General features: G+C 35.8%; 2 protein-coding genes across 4 annotated transcripts in view; one reads left to right on the top strand and one right to left on the bottom strand.

Annotated features, from left to right (window-relative positions):
• LOC121323211 (ventricular zone-expressed PH domain-containing protein homolog 1-like) overlaps window positions 1–6,525 on the bottom strand; it is a 50,191-nt gene extending 43,666 nt beyond the window's left edge. The window contains exons 1-4 of one of the 3 annotated variants that reach the window (XM_041264115.1): window positions 6,201–6,525; window positions 4,765–4,846; window positions 2,693–2,998; window positions 1,521–1,736 (exon numbers count right to left, since the gene is read on the bottom strand). In XM_041264115.1, the coding sequence (XP_041120049.1) occupies window positions 1,521–1,736; window positions 2,693–2,830 (354 nt within the window). In that variant the 5' untranslated portion in view covers window positions 2,831–2,998; window positions 4,765–4,846; window positions 6,201–6,525. Of the gene's footprint in view, window positions 1–1,520; window positions 1,737–2,692; window positions 2,999–4,517; window positions 4,575–4,764; window positions 4,847–6,200 lie in introns of those variants that run through there. The other 2 variants (XM_041264118.1, XM_041264116.1) reach the window with 2 other exon arrangements.
• A 667-nt stretch (window positions 6,526–7,192) lies between these two features.
• LOC121322590 (lysosomal amino acid transporter 1 homolog) lies at window positions 7,193–19,767 on the top strand. Its single transcript, XM_041262733.1, has 8 exons — window positions 7,193–7,655; window positions 8,381–8,741; window positions 9,586–9,715; window positions 10,631–10,718; window positions 13,106–13,224; window positions 14,191–14,286; window positions 16,471–16,656; window positions 17,781–19,767. Exons 2-8 carry the CDS (start codon window positions 8,545–8,547, stop codon window positions 17,892–17,894), a joined length of 930 nt encoding a protein of 309 aa, XP_041118667.1. The 5' UTR covers window positions 7,193–7,655; window positions 8,381–8,544; the 3' UTR covers window positions 17,895–19,767.
• Window positions 19,768–20,224: the final 457 nt, after the last annotated feature.

Genomic DNA, 20,224 nt, shown 5'->3' with positions numbered 1-20,224 from the left:
TTAAGAACAGAATTTGTCATTTTTTTCTAAAATACATGCTTGTTTTTTTCTAAGTGCACGATGCCCTGAAACTAATGGGATTATAAAACAACACCACACTATGTACCGTAGAGCAGTGAAACACTCCCATCATTACCTACATATGTGACATGACACACTCTACAGGAATGGGGTACACCTACTGGGAAATAGAAAAGAGTGTGGCGCCCTCAAAGGGTCGTTTGAGAAAAAAACATTTAGAAGTTGTTTTTCTTGCTTTGCGTATCTAGAAAATATAATCTGACAAGCAGCAATATCTGGGTACGAGCTTGACTGAATTATATGAAACCAAGTGTATCATTATTATGACAGTATTATTATTAGTAGTTGTAGCAGTACTGGTATTGGTAGTTGCAGTAGAAATAGCAGAAGTAAAAGTAGTGCTTTGCAATTTACCAATCCTTTGTCTGGTAGCTTGTTGATTTGTTCAGTTCTAGTGCTCAGGGAAGTTCTCTTTAATCGCGTCACTTGTATAATGAATAATATTTAAATCGCCCCACGGAGGGAGTACATAGCAATTTTGCAAAAAGTGACTGAAACATTAGGGTTAAATGAAAGGTTTGATATGGAGATTAAAGGTTAAAGTTAGGTTTATGTGTACAGTAGATATTTGGAGGTTTGTGGACTATCTGAAAAATTATTCTGAATTTACAGTGCTTTAACACAGTTAACCTTTTTTTTTTTTTTTAACATGCTATATTTTACTACACATTACACAGTAAACTTGTATATATGCATTTCTACACAACCACATCACTCACTAGCTACCAGGCTTGTTATACTCCATCACATACTGTACTGCTGGCTCTCCCAGGGGCTTGAAAAAATAAGTTAATGTTGACAGATAGAAAAACTCAAAGCCATTCCTGTTTCTTTCTGCAGGAGGTGCTACAAGCTATGCTCCACACAAGAATACCAGAGGTCAACAAAATCTAAAATCTAATAAAAAAAAAAAAAAATGCAATTTCTAATAACAATAGTCATCTCAGATCAAAGGCATCTTAACAAATAGCTCAAAAGAAATGAGCCATCCAACTAAGCTCTCAAGATAATATACTGCTGTCTGCCTGTCAACCCTCTGTACCAAAGCTTTGGCAGTTCAAACCCCAGCACTTCCTGACATAGACATGATGCTGGATGATGGACAGAGGAAAATAACTGCTAAAACGAAGACAGATGGGCACATAGCTGTGGTAGCCAACTTTCACAGCATCTCATTTACCAATCCCCTGCAATTCATTAACAGTTACTTACTGTACCATTCTGCTCTATAATATAAAATGCAATGTATAATGTTAAAGCCTTTAACTTAATTTGGTAGACATGTTTGGTCTTTTGTCCCTAACGTGAGCTTTACCCAAACAACAAGTCTGCAGTCTGTCCTGGAGGGATCAGGTATTTATGGTATTAAAATACCTTTATCCAATCCAGAAACGCTGCACCAGACTTCACCTTGGAGCAGACCCAGGTATCTTGCTTACCTGTAGGATGCAGCTCATGATGTCAGAAGCAATTTTTGCGTGCGGTGTGTCTTCATCCTTGCCTTCTGGTATCAGATTGTACTCCAGACACGATTCCCACAGTGAGACCAGAGCCAGCCTGTGTTTCTCTATGGAGCGAGTCTCCCGGATAGCTGTAGTGATGCGGGTGATACAAATCTCCACCACCGCCTGATTGTTATCATTGGTTAGGTAATCCTTGGAGATTCAAATAATACAATATGTTAAGGGAACATTCGTTTTCGTGTCAATGTGCTTAAATTTAATACTGATAAAACATATATCTGAACATTACAGATAGTTAAACTCCACTGCCCCTTACAAACGTTTATCATGATAAATCTGAATGGTCATTTTTGGTTTTCCATGATTTTCCTGTGATGCATTTAACATTCATATTCTTTACCATGCTTGTTTTCAGTATGTTTCACCATACTTGGGTTAGTTCTTTACATAGAGGGACTGTTTCCAGTCCTCCACTCTTTACTCCACTGAGATTATTTCATATTTAGAAATAGCAATTTTATTCCTATGGCTTAGCACTGTTCTGTTCCTCTATGCAGTAAGTGGGCATTATTCAGAGAAGATGCCCGCCAAGCAACTGCAGTCATGCAGGATTCATTTTAGCCTTGGTTTTATCAACAGGACACAATGTTGAGGACAAATACAAGGCAGAACATTGTGGCTCAGAGTGAAATTAATAATAGTGTGGATGCCTCAAGAAACAATGAACAAATTTACTGTTAATACCACATTTTAGTATTTGTGAAACATGAGAAACTTGGACATTGAAACAAGCATGCTAATGCTAACTGATTCACAACCAGTTAAATTATTCACATATTACTACAGGGACGGAAATACGACTCCCATTGAAAAGGAGTTTGATCCACTCCTGGTTTTACGGTCAGTTTATTAAGACACACCTGCGCTTGTTACCTGTAGGTTGTAGCTAATCAAGCATGTATTAAAACCTGGAATAGCTGAAACTGCTATGCAGTAGGCGTCTTATTTCCATCCCTGTTATGATATACAGGAAGTATATACTAATTATATATTGCATGAACTTAATTGATCAAAATACTTATTCAATAATTTGGTTTAATAAATACAATCTTTTTAATGAAATACAAGAAAAATAATCCAGTACTTACTGCTGAGGAAGATATTGTTTTAATTTCTTCCAGTGCTTCTGATAAGCTGTCTTCTATCTCAGCATCTTTCAGAGAGAAAAGGTCCCCGGCACGCGATAGATCTCTCTGTCCAAGAACCAGACTGAACAGGTGATGCATGACTAATGTTCATTTGACTCAGTGCACGATCCACATCTACAGATAGCCCGGGCAACACTGTTCATGAAAGTGTTGGCTGCAGATAGCTATTTTTGCAGAGCATTTTGCTTTTTGGTACAGTACTTGGCTTCTTACCAAATCTAAAAGATCCAGACCTTCATGCCTCATCTGAAACAGAAATGGAAATGGTTTTAACTTTGACAAAATATGTTTACATTCTATTTTCATTGTTGTTCTATATCCTATATATATTGCACCTGAGATGCACTATTTAAAGCACATGCACTTACAATAACCAATACCAATATGTCAGAAATACTTACACAGGCTATTTGAAAAGCTCACTGAATGGACAGATTCAGGCCAACGTGGGTGTTACCGACATGAAAACAAAGGCAACAAAAGAGCATAAAATGATAAGATATGTGTCTAGAGACCTTCTGGTGGATAACATTAAACAGAGAAGGGCGAGGAAGTACATTTTATTTTCATGAGTTACTTTTCTGTTTTTAACTTTAGGGATTTCAGCTGAAAAACAAAATTCCATCAATAACAAGCTAAGTTGGCATGAAAGTGGATTCACTTTTTCAACAACTTTAAATTCCAGTTCACTGCACAACTATTTAAACAATAAAAAAAAAAAAAATCAAGGACAATGCCATTTTGCAAAATAGACTATATTTTATATTATAGTCTGTTTTAATCATTTAAACACTGTATGGTATTTATTAAATAAATTATATTAAATTATATCTCTTATAACAACTGAAAAGTTCATTAAAACAATAACTCATGAGCTGAAACCGATTTTTTTAATTTTTTTTTTTATTTCTGTTTTAACCAACACAGTTCTTGAGAATGTTGCTGACAGTCTTCCAGCAAGTTTCTAGTCAAAAGTCCCATAGCCTGTTAATCAGTGATTTATTAAACTTTTTGTTTTTTGTTTTATGTAAAACATTTAAAAGTGCCTGTAGCAGGTCAGGCAGGCTGGGGCGAGGTAAAAAGATTTGAGACTGAGTTTATATTGTTCAGCGCTATGCTTAGTGAACTTTCATTTATTTTCAAGTGTATTTCTTTTTTAGTTTAAAAAGCAAAAAAAAAATAAAAAATTTCACAAACAAGTATGCCCTACAAAACGCAACTTGTAACCCCAAACAAAGAGACTTTGTCGTCTCTGATCTGGGCTCTGCACACCCAGAACAGACACTGAGCTGCCAAGCAAAGGGTCTCATTTAATAGAAGGTGGCCAGTGCAGATAATTGATCAAAAAAATTAACTAAGCTGCCCAATTAGATTAAATGAACTAGCTAAATTCTTACCATGGTCCTGCATTTCCGGCAGGGAGTCAACCTGTTCCATGCTCCAAAACAAAAGACAAACCAACAACAGTATATTTTCTATTTTGCCCATACTGTACGTCAGACATGTGCACCGTCCTGGTACTGGGTTCCCCTGCCCTTAGGAAGCTATCCGCAGCACAGGGTATATCCACTCTGCCACTGTGCCACTCAACAATGACACAAGCGTGCAGTCTATGTCATTGCTGAAATGGATTCTGCCCCTGTTGTATTTCCTATTCACCTGTTTGTTATTGTGAAATCTTTATGCAGGTGTAAATTCTATTTTACCACTCTAGACACCAATAGCTGGCTATGTAGTACTTTATTTTAAGGAATTATTGTTTTACCTTTCGGGTTGCACCAGAAGAGGTTTCTTTTCATTTAAACTTCATCCAGCCTTATACTTGATATTCTCACAATTCTTGTGCCTTTGCACTGTTACACACAGTAACCATGGATGCAACGTGTGAAAAGCCATGGAATTCAATGCTGAAACAATGATCTAGTTACAATCAATCACTGTGCCATGAGTAAAGAATTTTAGGCAAGCAGATTATATCTACTAATATTAATATTGATATATTAAATATTTACCTGGCACCCCAGATAGCCAACCGTTACAACCAGACTGGACCAGAATGTGGTGGCCTGGAACCTGAATCAAATTCTGTGGAGTCTGTAACAAAACATTTCAAAGGCTTAGTCATGTGTAGAGCTTGGTTAGTATGGAGACCCCCACATATTTCAAGCCACTCCCCTTCATGAATGAGGACAGAAAGGAAGCACACAGTGGGTTTTTGTGTGGCTCCCAGATAAGGTATCCTGCTGGTAAGTCAAAGCACAATATATATGCATCTTTGAGAAAAAAAAAAAAAAATATATGATCAACAGTTTCTGGGAAACTTAACGCCCTTCTTCACATATACACGGGCTTGTGAGTTAGGTAAACTATTTTAGTATTATTTGCTAGAGAAGAATGTCACTCTATTCAAATTATAATCAAGTGTCTGTAATTAAAAATGAATATGTAATATTATTCGTCACAATGAGGCTCATGTTTGAAAGTATGCTTTAAAGTCATTAGAGTATAAATATGTCTGCATTCTATTCACTGTGTACAGTAAAATAACTTAAAGTTCAGTTCACATAGCAAGCACAGCAGCCACTATTCATCTAAAATAGGTCAAACATTGTTTGGTAATCAAAAAGGATTGCCTGCATCTTATTATGAAAACAACAGCAAAAACATTAATGACAGCATGCCATATTATGTTATAATAAAACAATTCTTAAAACTGCAAGATTATTATTATTATTATTATTATTTTTTACTTTACAATTGTTCATGGCTGACGACGCGTCATAAATATACAATGAATAACATTCACAGCAGTACTGACTTCAATTTTTGCTCCTTTTGTGTGGGAAATTATAATATTTAAAATGCTGTTTAGTATTAAAAAAGATCATTTAAAAAAAAAAGAATATCTTAAAAGACATTTAGCTAAATAAACAGCTCGAAGGGTTGTCCCTACTGAATCTGCAGCATACACTTACATTGTTCCCACAAACCTGCTATTGTTCCCTATTTGCTTCCCAGTTCTTTCATGATATGATAAGTTTTTGAAATGCATTTAAAATAAAATTATTCTGACAGTGAGTAGTTTTAGAAGGATAACTAATCCCACCCATAATAACTAGAAAACGACAGCATTACAGTAATTACAACCGGTGTGCCTGACATTTTAATGATTCAGAGTAATCATAAAAGCTATAGCCAGGAGAAACATTACAGTTATTTATCAGGCACACTACTTTCTGAAAAGTGACATTAAAATGTAAATTGTTTGGGCAAGCTAAATAGCCAAGTTTACAAAATAACCATTCTTCAAAAGAGCAAGCAGTTTCTGCATAATTACTTATGCATTTGTATAAACACATGACCACACTTTAAAAAGTCATCTTGGAAATACTGCAGTCCATATAAAACATGTATGTGTGTACACTTTTCTGACTATTCAAAGACTTACATCATAAATCTTCAAGATGCAGGATTATAAATATTTCCTAAAAACTGAAGTGATGTTGAAATTCCAGTGGCTTGGAACACCTCTCTCCCCTACAGCCCCATCCAGACGGCAATTATACATCAATCAGTATAGTGATCCGTGGTTTTCCATGTGCCTGACAGTCAATGGGACTTCTTCTCAATAAATCTTTTGATAAACCCAGCGCCTGATCCAGCCTGTGTTTTTATTCAGGGACGCTTTGAAACTAAAGCAGTAACACTGCATCATTGTGCTCAGGAAGGCTGTGAAAAAAAACAATAAAACAATATGGAGCCCTGAGGGGCAAACTTTCAGTCAGCAGTTTTATTTTCAATGCATAATGCGTTATTCCGTATTTAAAAAAAAAAAAAAAAAAGTACCAGCTAATTTTATTGGCTACCTTGCCATGTGTACAGTAAATAAGCAGGGTACATCATGTAGCTAACACACTGTATATTTCAAGAATATGAAATACATGTTACATGGAAATCTAGTGCCCCATGGCCTGTAGCCAGAGCATGTGGAATAGAATCTCATGCAAATGCTTGTCAAAACAAGGGAGACCAATTAATTACACAAGTCGATCACAATGACAAATATTCAGCAGTGTCGGCAAATGCAAGAGGTAGCCCCCCCCCCCCCCCCCCCCCCCCCCCCCCCCAATATAATGCGTTTTACAGGTTATATTGTATACAATAAAACAATTCAAAACAACAACAACACAACAACAATAACCAACAATAATAAATAATAATAATAATAATAATAATAATAATAATAATAATAAAAGGAAAGCAAATGAATACTGTACAACTCTCCCTAAGATGCACCCATACATCTTACTTTTCTGTTCATCAGCAGGATATGCTGGATAACACTGCCATCTACTGGTCCAATATTTTAGTACAAATTATTTGTGCTATCAAACCGCTTTGGAAAGTTAACTAGGTGTTGATCTGGTGCATTTGCTTTCTGGTTCAGATTTAGAAATGTATTTAATTAATATAAAAAGCCAGGTGTGTCAACTACGTAACAAGGTGGAGGCGCTGTTCTAGAACACATTTAGAATGAACATTACAGATACATTCTGGAACACCTCAATGACAAGGAAATAATACACAGACGTTTAAAACAGGAAATATTAGTAGAAGTCACCACATCTGACAGTTCGGTGATAACAAAGCGTCATTCGGTCTTTCCAGCGGTAGATGGTGCTGTTTCTGTTGAACTACACTTATACTTTGAAGTATCAACTACTGTCGTATGGAGAAAAGCGGATGAGGTGGAGGCAAAATGTATATTGTACGTGGAGTAAATATACGTATATATATATATAATTTTGTTTTAGTGACAAATTACTAAAACACTAGTATCAACTGGAATGGGATGTTGCTGCAGAGAAGTACAAACCAACCCCGGTCAAGACTTCTATGGAAGGTTTGTGATAATGAATGAGATTCAATCAATTTGCTGGTCACTGCATTTCTGTCTGGGTGACGTTTCACTGATCGAACCACCTTTGCGTTTTGGTTTTATCTTTTAATCTAATGAGCGTAAAAACAATAAAAAATAAATAAATAAAATAAAATAAAAAAAACATACAAAATGACGTTTATTTTTGTTGATGTTTTTTATTTATTTATTTTTATTTATTTATTTATTTTAAAGGAATGTAATATGTAGATATATGGGTGTATTTTAGTGCACACAACAGAATGGGGTCTATTTTAAATACTGCCGCAGTTAAACGCTATGTTAATGCGGTCCGCATTTTTACCCACAGGAGAGATTTATGGACCTTTTTGTTAACATTACAATAAAACAGTGAAAATGACATCCACGAAAAGTATATATTTTAGTGTGCCACTGTTTATATTATTAATTGTTTACTAATTTAAATACTATTTAAAGTGTGTGCTGATCCTTTTCCCCAAAAAAGGCTGTATATTTAATTTATGTAGATAAAAAAAAAAAAAAAAAAAAAAAAAAAAAATCAGTGTATTATCTAATGCCAGACGTACAAACCGAGGTTGTATTAAAACCAGAAATGTGTGAAACTGCAATGCAGTAGGAGTCTTATTTCCATCTCTGTGATGACTTCAGTGTGAATATACTGCAGCATATATCTTGGCTCTAACTACTTGTTTTTATGTACTTGACAGGCCAATGAAATGACAGAAGCCTGCTTGCCTCTGCTTGCATGCTGAGGTTTGATAAGAACAACAAGAAGTATTGTCATTGGGGGGGGGGGGGGGGGGGTTGGATCAAACAGGACATTGCCTGGTAAAGAAAGCATATCTATTTACTGTGTACACAAAGTGGAAGAATGGCTGATCTGGAACTCCGTTCCAAGCTCCCTTCACATGTCTACAATGTCACTCCAATGGTGGGGGAGCATCTGTGTTTGAACGGCACGCCGTGGATTATGTACCTGTTGGAGGAGTGTGTTGACAATGTGTGGGAGTATTGCAGTGTTGTCATTGGACTTATCTCCATGGTCTGTTTTCTGTTTGCTTCTTTGCCGTAAGTACAATTTTACTTCGTACATTTGTTCCAGTTTCATGTTTTAAATTTAAAATAATAGCTTCAAAAGACTGCTTACAGAAAAGACTACCTGGTCTCTTGATTTCATCATTCCAAAACGCCATGTGAGTATCAGCACTTCCCCTTGCTGTCTAAGATAGTTTAGAGCAGATGGAGCCAGCAGGCATGCACAGTGATAATATTTTGTAAAGAGAAAAGGTAAGCGCAGCCTGGACTGTCAAACAGCAATCGGCAATGACATGTAAAACACAGAACCAATATGATTGTAAAAATCATCTATGTATTTTATTTATCTGTCTGTTGAGGTAACATAATCTTTGTGTCAAATGTAGCATTGTTTGTGCCCCTCTGGATATTGGTGAAACAATACTAGAGTGATTAATGCTCGGCATTTTCTGATGATCTTTACCTTTTGGTTGTGGAGAGTAGCCTAGTCCTTACTGCCGTGGACTAGGATATCCTGGGTTCAAATCTGAGTTCTCCAACTAACAATGCCACTTGGCCAGTGGCCTGACCCAGCTGTAAAACCAGGTACAGTATTAGCACTGCAGTTGATTAGCATGCTGTTAAATTAAAACCCCTCCCCTCCTGCTGGGCTTGTGTTTCCCGTACGTTTAGAAAGTGGCTTTGCACAGCATGAAAATGCAGGTAAATCATGTTATTATAGAACTGTCTTGTGCACGTGATGTATGTGAAAATGCCTTTGTACCTGAGAATTCAAATTTTGATCTTTTTTACAGTATGGATTTTGTCTGTACTAAATTTAGCTTTGTACAAAAGCTTAAATGTACCCCAGCTGTGTCTTTTTATCTTCTCTTTTTAGTCAGCTCTATGTAGCCTACAGAAATGGGAACGTGGACCAGGCTCTTTCCCTGGCGTTCCTGTTGTTTTTACTTGGCGGTGACCTAAATAACTTTGTTGGGTGCTACTTAACCAATCAGCTGCCAGTTCAGGTATGTTGTGAAGACAAATGAGCTGACGCTATGTATTCTGTCCTGCAACCTTTTTCTTTTCTCTTCTAGGTCTAGACTCTAGACTAGGGGTGATGTTTGCTTTAGGTACAATTGTAAAAAAAACAAACACTTTAAATAAAATCTATGAGAACAAGCTTTTCAGAATAATATTCATATTGCAATATTTCCCTCTGCTTAACAACAGATTGCACAATTAAGTATTGAAGAACTTGCAATGCAAATCGTAAAGATTAGGCAGTGCTTGTTTGATTTGTAATACAACATTTGTTTTAAATGGTAATACAAACTGATTTTCTGTTTTCACTGCAGTGATCGCAGTGTTAAAAAATACAATGTCACTTCACTTTGCTGTATCTAGTGTTGTCCATTTGGCAGTATTTTATATTATTCTATTATTTTTTATTTATTTTTATTTTTTTACATATTCCTGATAGTTTTGATATTTTTTTTGTTCACACATTATTGGTAAATAAAATAGGGAAATATTTTTCCTACACCGTGGTATATCCAGTGCATCAAGTGAAGTTTGAAAGTCTGTTCTCTCCTCATACACTCAATGCAAATTGTTATTGCTTAGAAAACAGGGCTTATTCCACAGCACAGCACCCATGCTTGTGAAAACAAATTGGGAACATCAGACAAGTGTTATCTACTTCTGTGTTTATAAAATACTAAATGCTTCATAAATCAAACACCTAATGAATTATAGTGTAAGCTTTTAAATCCATATTATTTGTAAGAATAGTAACTCATACAATTAAGAACATCCAAAAGGTTCACTAAATGAATCATTGAAACAGTTTATTGTACATTGTTTTGTTAAAACTAAATTCCAGGCATTCTGTCATCATAAAGTTCAAAAAAGTGATTTCCATATCATTTTTTCTCCCACAGCTTGTTACTGCAATCTTTTACGTCTGCATGGATATAATTATGATCTCCCAGTTTCTTTATTATAAACTACAGAATCAGAAGACTCGAAGTAAGTATTATTATTATTATTATTATTATTATTATTATTATTATTATCTCTTCATGCTTCCATACCTTCAAACACTCAATCATAAACTCTGAAGAAAAACTTTAAACCAAGTCAAATAGATAGTTTTGGTTATCAGTGTTGAGTCATGAAACAACACTGATGAGGCATTAGCTAAAATGCTGATCTGTTTGGATGTTTTAGTTCTGCCATTTCGCCGTATGGGTTTTCACCAACGAGTTACTTCCCTTTGTGGAGTTAAGATGCGGTCTGTTTATTTTACTGAGGGAACGCATTGTGCTGAATTCTGTGGTTCTTTTCCTAGTTCAGTATGGGACCCGATGAGATGGAAACTTGGTTTCCTACAAAAATCAATCTGAAACCAGAACTACATCGGCTTGAGCACATGTTGGTGCGTGAATGTTTTAGCCCAGACTTATGGGCATCAATATTTTAATAAACTAGTCCAACAAAGTTGTCAGTGGTCTGCGACCCTGTACCTGGTAAATTGAATGTACCTGATTTCAGAATAACTCAATGAAACATTTCGAATGTGCCTCTGAGCTCTCTGACAAAATAACTGTTTGTTTATCTGGATGTTCATATAAACAGTTCCAGTCAGTCAATGCAGTATATTTGTTCTCCTAGAACCCCTTTTGTGTCTTTTCTCATTCTGTTGCATTAATGTGAGGCCCTGAGTCTATGTAGTGTGTGTTTTGTATATACAGTGGCTCTCAAAAGTATTTACCCCCTTGGACTTTTCCACATTTTATTGTGTTACAACATGGAATCAAAATGGATTTAATTAGGAGTTTTTGCCACTGATCAACACAGAAAAAGTCCATAATGTCAAAGTGAAAAATGAAATCTACAAATTGTTCTAAATTAATTACAAATACAAAACAGAAAATAATTGATTGCCTAAGTATTCACCCCCTTGAGTCAATATTTGGTAGAGGCACCTTTGGCAGCAATTACAGCCATGAGTTTATTTGGATAAGTCTCTACCAGCTTTGCACATCTGAACATTGCAATTTTTGCCCATTCTTCTTTGCAAAGTTGCTCAAGCTCCGTCAAGTTGGACGGGGACCTTTGGTGGACAGCAATTTTCAACTCTTTCCACATATTCCCAGTTTTATTGAGGTCCGGGCTTTGACTGGGCCACTCCAGGACATTGACCTTTATGTTTTTAAGCCACTCCAATGTGTCTTTGGCTATATTTTTGGGGTCATTGTTCTCCTGGAAGATGAATCTTCTTCCAAGTCCCAGGTCTGTTGCAGAATTCAGCAGGTTTTCCTCCAGGATTTCTCTGTACTTTGCTGCATCCATTTTGTCCTCTATCTTCACGAGCTTTCCAGGCCCTGAAGCAGTGAAGCATCCCCATAGCATGATGCTGCCACCACCATGCTTCACGGTAGGGATGGTGTTCTCAGGATGATGTGCGGTGTTAGGCTTGCGCCAAACATAGCACTTAGCGTTGAGGCCAAAAAGCTCTATTTTGGTCTCATCAGACCATAGAATCTTCTTCCACTTGGTCTCAGAGTCTCCCACATGCTTTCTGGCAAACAGTAACCGAGATTTGATGTGAGTTTTTTTCAACAATGGCTTTCTTTTTGCCACTCTCCCATAAAGGCCAGTTTTGTGACGCACCCGGGCTATTGTTGCCGTATGCACAGTGTCTCCCAGCTCAGCCGTGGAAGACTGTAACTTCTTTAGAGTTTCCATAGGCCACTTGGTGACCTCCCTGACTAGTGTCCTTCTCGCTCAGATGCTCAGTTTTTGAGGACGGCCGTATCTAGACAGATTCACAGTTGTGCCATATTCTCTCCATTTCTTAATAATGGTCTTTACTGTGCTCCAGGGGATATTTAATGCCTTGGAAATGTTCTTATATCCTACCCCTAATTGGTGCTTTTGAAGAACCTTATTCCGGATTTCCTTTGAATGTTCCTTTGCCTTCATGATGTAGTTTTTGTTAGGAAATGTACAAGCCAACTGTGGGATCTCCCAGAGACAGGTGTATTTAACCTGAAATCATGTGAAACCCCTTAATTGCACACAGGTGGACTTCATTCAACTAATTATGTGACTTCTAAAGACAATTGGTTGCACCAGAGCTTATTTAGGTGTGTCATAGCAAAGGGGGTGAATACTTATGCAATCAATTATTTTCAGTTTTATATTTGTAATTAATTTAGAACAATTTGTAGATTTTATATTTCACTTTGACATTATGGACTTTTTTTGTGTTGATCAGTGGCAAAAACTGTTTTGATTCCATGTTGTTACACAATAAAATGTGGAAAAGTCCAAGAGGGGTGAATACTTTTGAGAGCCACTGTGTACACATAGCATACTGTATAGAATCTTTTCCAATGTTTTCCTTTCAGAAATCCCTCTATTGAAGTGGATCTGTTTAAGCTGGGCTGCAGTCTGTGTAATGGTGGCCATCGTGCTACCTGAAAGACTGCTCAGAGTACAGGAAACAAAGGTTTTAAATGCACGTATGGTATGTAGTACAGTGCTGTGAATCCCCATATACAGTATGGGGCTAAGGCAATATCTTGATCCAGCATAACTTTTTTTTATACAGTGTACAGTTTTCATCTGCTTGAGTTGTGGGAACACCAGTTTTGCACAACAAAGACCTCTGTTCATAAAGGATTTATTTATTTATTTTGCCCTTTTAACTTTTTTGCTGCTCCTACATTCTTGCTAATTGTAGACCGTTGACCATATAGAGCTGATGTGGGCAACTGCATTGCTTGAGGGCCATTCCATTGCATGTTTATAAAATAAATAATTACTTAAGTTCCTGCTTATTTATAATGTTTCTTCTACACCATGGTTTTGAGCATGTGCATTTACTACATGTAGCACTTTTGTGAGGAGTTTCTCAGAACACTGCTTCAAAAGCTTAGTAGTATTGCAGAGGAATGTCACCCCTTGCTGTGCATAGTTTGGAACCACCAGAAACTCACATTTTAAAGTTCAGATCTGAGGTTAATAGTTAAGAGTTGGAACTCTTTGATGCAGAAGGTCAACCATTTATCACACTAGTGTGCTCTATGTCCTGACCAATGCTTAAAATAGACCCACTGACTAAATTGGAGTTAATATCACTGACTAGATTTGTTGAGAAAAATACATTACTGTCCTAATAGACTTTGGCTCAAAAAAAGATGTACTCGACAAAAAATGCTTTGATATTGAACAGTTTTATTTTGTACTTTTCATTTAGATTTGAAGGTCATTAGTTGGGTTATGGGTAAGCCTGAAGCAGTGTCCACTGGATAGGAATAATTAAAATTGGCATAATACTGGTATTGATGATCGAAGCAACTTTACTTGGTTGTTTGCTGCTGCAAGTTGACAGAAATATGTATTACCAATGTCTGTCAACAGTGTACCATCATTTTGTTTAACAAGAAGCAAGATGTATAACACTCTACATTATTATTCCTGCTCAATATAGAATCCCATTGATCTATTGGAAATCTCTGGCTATGTCTGTGGCTACCTGTCCTGTATATTCTACCTTGGATCTCGGTTTCCACAGCTATATAAAAATGTAAGTAGCGTACCCTTTTTTTGTTTTATATATGTACAGTACCCGTCAAAAGTTTGAGTACACTTGCTGGAAACTAGTTTTTTTTCATAATTGACAATGTTTTACGTCGTATACGTTTCTGTAAATGCTTGAAAATGAAAACACGTTGCAATATACAAAACAGGAGTATCAAAGCAATGTTTAAGAAAATTGAAAATTGTCTCTAAATCTTAGATTCCTCAAAATAGCCACCCTTTGCCTTAATAACAGCCTCACAAACACGATGCATTCGGTTTCAGCAGGAAGTTTCAGCAGGAAATCACCCGACATGTCTTCCCAGCTATTCTGCAGCAATTCCCAGAGATGTAGGGCACTTCTGGGTAGCTTTGCTTTGATTCTTCTGTCCAGTTTGTCCCATACAAGTTCTATGAGATTGAGGTCTGGAGACTGGGCAGGCCAGGTCATTAGATTGAGTTGTCCTTCACTTTCCTTCTTCGCCAGAGAGTTCTTGCACAACTTTGAGGTGCGTTTCGGGTCATTATCTTGCTGAAGATAACTAGCCATAATCCTGATGGAATGGCGTGCCTCTGAAGTATGCTATGATAGCCATGCTGGTTGAGCTTGCCATGGACTTGGTAAAGATAACCAACTCTGTTACCAGCAAAGCAACCACAGACCATGACACTACCTCCTTCATGCTTGACAGTGGGAACCACACATGCAGAACTCATGTGCTCACCCTCTCTGCGTCTTACAAATACTAGGAGGTTGGACCCAAATATTTCAAATTTTGACTCATCGGTCCATAAGACCGACTTCCACTCCTCAAATGTCCAGTTTCTGTGTTTTTTGGCCCAGGCAAGTCTCTTCCTCTTATTCTGCACTCTTAACAATGGTTTCTTTGCAGCAATTCTTCCAGTTAGGCCAGCTTCACGCAATCTCCTCTGAACAGTTGATGTTGAAACATCTGTACTTCTAATAGCATTTAGCTGAGCTTGTATTTCAGGGGCAGTTAATCACTGGTTTCGCAGTCTTGTGACTCGAATGAACTTGTTCTCTGATTCTGAGGTTACCCTGACCTTGTTTGGTCCTCATGAGTGCCAGTTTCTTCAAATCGTTTGATGGTCTTGGCCACAGCAGTTACAGACACTTGCAAAGTTCTTGCAATTTGTCTTAAAGATTGACCTTCATTTCTTAAAGTAATTACAGTCTTTTTTCTTTGCTTAACTGAGCATATTTTGCCATTTTCTGCACCCTTACATTCAGGAATGACAAACTTGTGCCTATGCTACCTATATTTATAGTAATCATGGATCCTCACCTGTTAACAGTAATTGATGACAAAAGGTTAACTCGGTAACATGCCAGTTAACTCAGAGAACATCTAACAAAGACACTTTTATACTTAGGCCAGTGTTGTAACACCGTGTTATACACATTTCAGACTTTTAACTGACTTGGGCTTCAGACTGAAATCCCCTTGCTTTGGGTGACCATTTCATTGAAATTGACAAGATTTACATTTTAATTTAAAAATTAAATTCTTGAATGCAATTCGCTTATGATTATCAGCTTATATAAGTAGACGTATCATATAATGAAATATTAAGTGTTTATAGACAAGATTAAACAGTTAAAAGCATAGATAATCATGAAAAACCTGGTTTCAAGCAGGTGTACTCAAACTTTTGACTGGTACTGTATGTATGTATGTAAGTATGTATGTGAGACATGTTATAAGTGGCTGTAGTATTTACCCTCTTGTTCTAAAGCCACTCTAAAAAGCACGTTTAGTATTGCTTCAAGAACTTAAGTATTGAACTAAAAAAATTATTCTTTTATGAAAATGTGCTGTTGCTCTTGCAAAGTATGATGATGTAAATATGCATAATTTAAAGGTCTGTTGTATAAACTTTAAAGTATTAGATTTACTTGATTTATTTCCTTTTTAATAGAAAAATAGCAATACATGTTTGCTATATCATATTTATAACATGACATGTTAAGTAAATCTAAGTATTAAATAAAAAACCTACAATATTAAAATGTACATTCTATCAGTAATAACAGCACCATGTATTGCAATATGTATTGTTGTTATTAAAAATGTAATTTGTATTTGTTTAATGGGAAGGTACCCGCTATGGTGCGTGTTGTATTCTATAGTGTGACTGGGCTTGTTTTTAAAAATATGTTGTTTTGCAGTTTAAAAGAAAGTCAACAGAAGGCACCTCTTACTTATTGTTTGCCCTGGCTATGATGGGGAACAGCACATATGGGCTGAGCCTACTTGTGAAACTACCTGGTCTAAAGGGGCCGAAGAACATCTTCATTCTCAATCACTTGGCCTGGTTGATTGGCAGCTTCGGGGTACTTTTCCTGGACTTCCTTGTATCCTTTTTTTTTTTTTTTTTTTTTTTTTTTTTTTTTTTTTTTAAAAAAAAAAGAAGAGATAAACACATCTTAATGTAGCATTTGGAGCAGAAATGACCCCAAAGATACTTTAAGATGTAACGGTTCACAAATTAAATAATATAAGCCCACTGGGCCACGGTACATTCTTCTCAGAGCTGAAGTAATGAGGCATCACAGTGTGTCTGATTTTATTCATTCCAGTAATGAATATGGCTTCTTCTACAATAAAAGGGCGGGTGATCACATCTTCATGTGGCTTCAGATTAAGTGTTTAAATTTTGGCTGGAGAGTGTGCACATGTTATTCCATTAACTACCAGAAGCAGTGGGCTCATTTGCTGCCAAGAGTGAGACAAGAAACCAGGTAGAAAATCTAGGAAAAATAATCATTAAAAATAAATAAATGCCTCAAGTAATTACAAAACCCGTTAAGGCATGTGTGACAGGCTGGCGAGTGGATAGAGACCCAGAGACAGATTGCAGTTTGAAAAAAAATACTAATTTTACTATAAATAAAACACAAAAATAAAGTACACAAGGGCAAAATAAAGATCTTTAAAAAAAAAAATCAAATAAAAAGACAACAAAACAAAACTTACAAAAATAAGGTTTCCAGGCTGGGCAATGCCTTCACTGGAGTCACAAAATTCAGAAACACAAGCAAACCAAAATCCACATACCTGCTTCCTCAGCTCACTCCTCTTATTGAGAAGTAGAGGCCTCCTTTTATGTCAGGTGGCTGGGCGCTGATTGATCATTAATTAAGTTAATCTTTTAATCAACTAATCAACCCCAGCCACCTGAACATAATAAACCCAGGCAGGTAGGTGAAATTAACCCCATCCCTGCCAATTTCTAAACGGTAGAGCTTTGCTCTGCCACAGCATGTTTTTAATATATTAAAACAGCTGCATACTACTGCACTGGTTGTGACAGGGTAAGGAACTGGTTCCTTATGAACTTGTAGTTGGGTTATTGCAGCATGAGCCAACTTCCGCAAATGGTGTTAAAACAAGGGAGGACTTGTTTCATCTTTGGATAATAATATGCCTGTTTATTATCTGACCATAAACTATATTCCTTTACAAGACAACACTACAGATCACTGCACAGTTCATCCTGTATCAGAAGCACAAATACACAGGACCAAGCTTTGTGGCCTTGACTAAAATCCCAGAGGCGGAACCACTCCTCTGTGATGAAGAGGAGGCCTGAAAAATGTTGCACAAAGTGTTTGAAATTTAGTCTTACATTTCAAAGTCTTTTGAACTATATATCTATACAAAAAGATGCAATATTTTGACATATACACTAATACTGTATTTAGTAATAAGCTGTAAATATAGGTTGTTATGGAATGAAGGTTTTAGCTATTGTTTTCTGAAGGACCAGTTCAATGTTTACAGTACCTTATTAAACCAAGCAAATTTTTAAAAAAATGTTTTACTTACTTGAAATATCATATAGTTAGCTTAATTTTATTGCATACATGTGTGTAGCAAACAGTTATATTAAGTGGGGTTGTAGGAAGTTTCCACCTCTCTTAGAGAGCATTTTTTTCCATCTGCAGTTCAGGAAAGCTCAGCTGGTAGTTTGAATTACAATTAAGTTATTGAGAACCAGATGCATCTCTTGAGAGAAATAAGCAGGGTGCCAAGTAGATTTCCATCTTTATTTATTGCCATAATAATTAATCGGTTAAGCAAAACTAAACTAACCTTATTTTGTATGATACCTAGTTAATGTTGTGGCTATTTGGTAAGCATTTACACCTTTTCAAGCATTGTTTCAAAGTAAAAAATTAAAGAAGAAAATCCACAGCTTGACATAACGTTTTAATCAAAGAAGTTCAGGCATAAAAAAGTACTTTTAACCTGATGAATCTGTATGTAAATATATAGTATTGGTATTATGTTGAAGTGTTTCTTATTTATGGTGCTTGCTATATTTTTACACAGAACAGTGTTTGCAAAATGTTCTGCCTCGTTTGCAGTTCTTCTAGTGACGTAAGCTTCATTTGAACAAAAAAGTGACTTTAATTCCAGAGAACCGATTTGTACATTCTTTAAAACAACTTTTTGAATAGAGGTGAAGTTAACCTACATAGTCATAAGGTTTGGTTTAAATCTGCTTCAGTTGAACAAATCTTTGTAGAACAGCTACATTCTTAAGTTTTTGAATAATTAAAAAAAGTTTAAAAGCTAACTTGTTGTCTACAATTAAATAGGCAGCTGTATATAGCTGCATAGCTCGCTTGGAATGAAATATTCATTTGTATTTCATAGGTCACTTGCTAAAAATGTAAGACATGTGCCAACAAATGTAGGAATTTCAAAGTGCTTTGATGACATTGTGTGGTATTACATGAGGCAGGCTGACTTTTCGCTATTGATTTATTGAAGTCCCTTGGTCTATTAATAAATTATTAAGCATTTTTTAATTTATAACATAGAAACATTAATGAGTTTGTCTACCCTCATTTATGTTTTATTTAAATCAATTAGCATAAATGGTTAGAACAATATTCTATATTCAATATTCAATATTATATATTAACATGTTTACACAGCAGGTAGCAATATGTGTGCTTAAATCTGTTTTTCTAAAGACTGAAAATAGTAAAACAAAACAAAAAAAAGTAATTTTTAGGAATTTAACTAACCTAATGTAACCGTTTAGTCTATGCAAAGAAGAGATCTGGTGAAACATTTAACTTTTGTGGATCTGAATGTATAAATATTGCAACACAGGATCAGCAGTTGCTTGCTTGTGTAGGCCTACTTCGATAATAGAATCAAATAAATGCAAAAATAATAAGAATATTTAGGAAATACAATGTCTTCATTTTTACAAAAATATGGTGAGTTTTTTTTTTTTAAATATGATGTCTTCTTGGGTAAAAAAAAAAAAAAAAGCTATTCTAGTCTTCTCTAGTATATCTTGGTAAAGTAAAGCCTTTGTGAATTTATTTTTCATTTTGTACTCTTTATTTGAAAGTTTATTTGAATGTTCCTAACCGCTGCATTACCATGTGTAACAACATCCTTGATCATTTCAACTCATTGATTCAAATAAAGTTCATTGTTCAGGAAAAAAAAAAAAAAAAGTAATTGTTTTTGTTTGCAGTGACACAATAGTTAGGTTTTTATTTTATCACAATGCTACAGTATGTGTTCTCTCCTGATTAATATGCTTGCCAATTCTGGTAACACAGTCCTAATCCTGTTAACAAAGACATACAAACTTTGTGTGTGAAATTCTTAAGACTTTTTAATTAACAATAATAATAATAAAAAAAAGTATATCTGTTGAACAGATTTAAACACTTACAATAATTTAACAAAAATGAGTAACATGTTACAAATTGCAGAAACAAAAGACAATAGTTGCAGCCTCTGAGGGGGTGGTTGCTATAAACTAAAGCACTGGAAATTGTCACATTTCAGCCTCGGAATAGTTTCCGTGCAGACTTTAACAAACACAAATGTAACAACAGAATTCCAGTACAATTCAGTATTCGGAGAAAACCACCCTACTGGCACGAG

Source organism: Polyodon spathula, chromosome 11 (assembly GCF_017654505.1).
Source record: "Polyodon spathula isolate WHYD16114869_AA chromosome 11, ASM1765450v1, whole genome shotgun sequence".
In the NCBI taxonomy this organism is placed as follows: Eukaryota; Metazoa; Chordata; class Actinopteri; order Acipenseriformes; family Polyodontidae; genus Polyodon; species Polyodon spathula.
Note: the sequence above shows the minus strand (reverse complement) of the source record. Positions and strands in the feature narration are given on the sequence as shown.

Bases quoted from the DNA above. Each gene is read 5' to 3' on its own strand.
- LOC121322590 (XM_041262733.1), top strand. From the start codon at position 8,545: ATGGCTGATCTGGAACTCCGTTCCAAGCTCCCTTCACATGTCTACAAT. The intron at 9,716-10,630 runs GTATGTTGTGAA...TTTCTCCCACAG, and splicing joins CCAATCAGCTGCCAGTTCAG to CTTGTTACTGCAATCTTTTA. The intron at 10,719-13,105 runs GTAAGTATTATT...TTTTCCTTTCAG, and splicing joins ACAGAATCAGAAGACTCGAA to AAATCCCTCTATTGAAGTGG.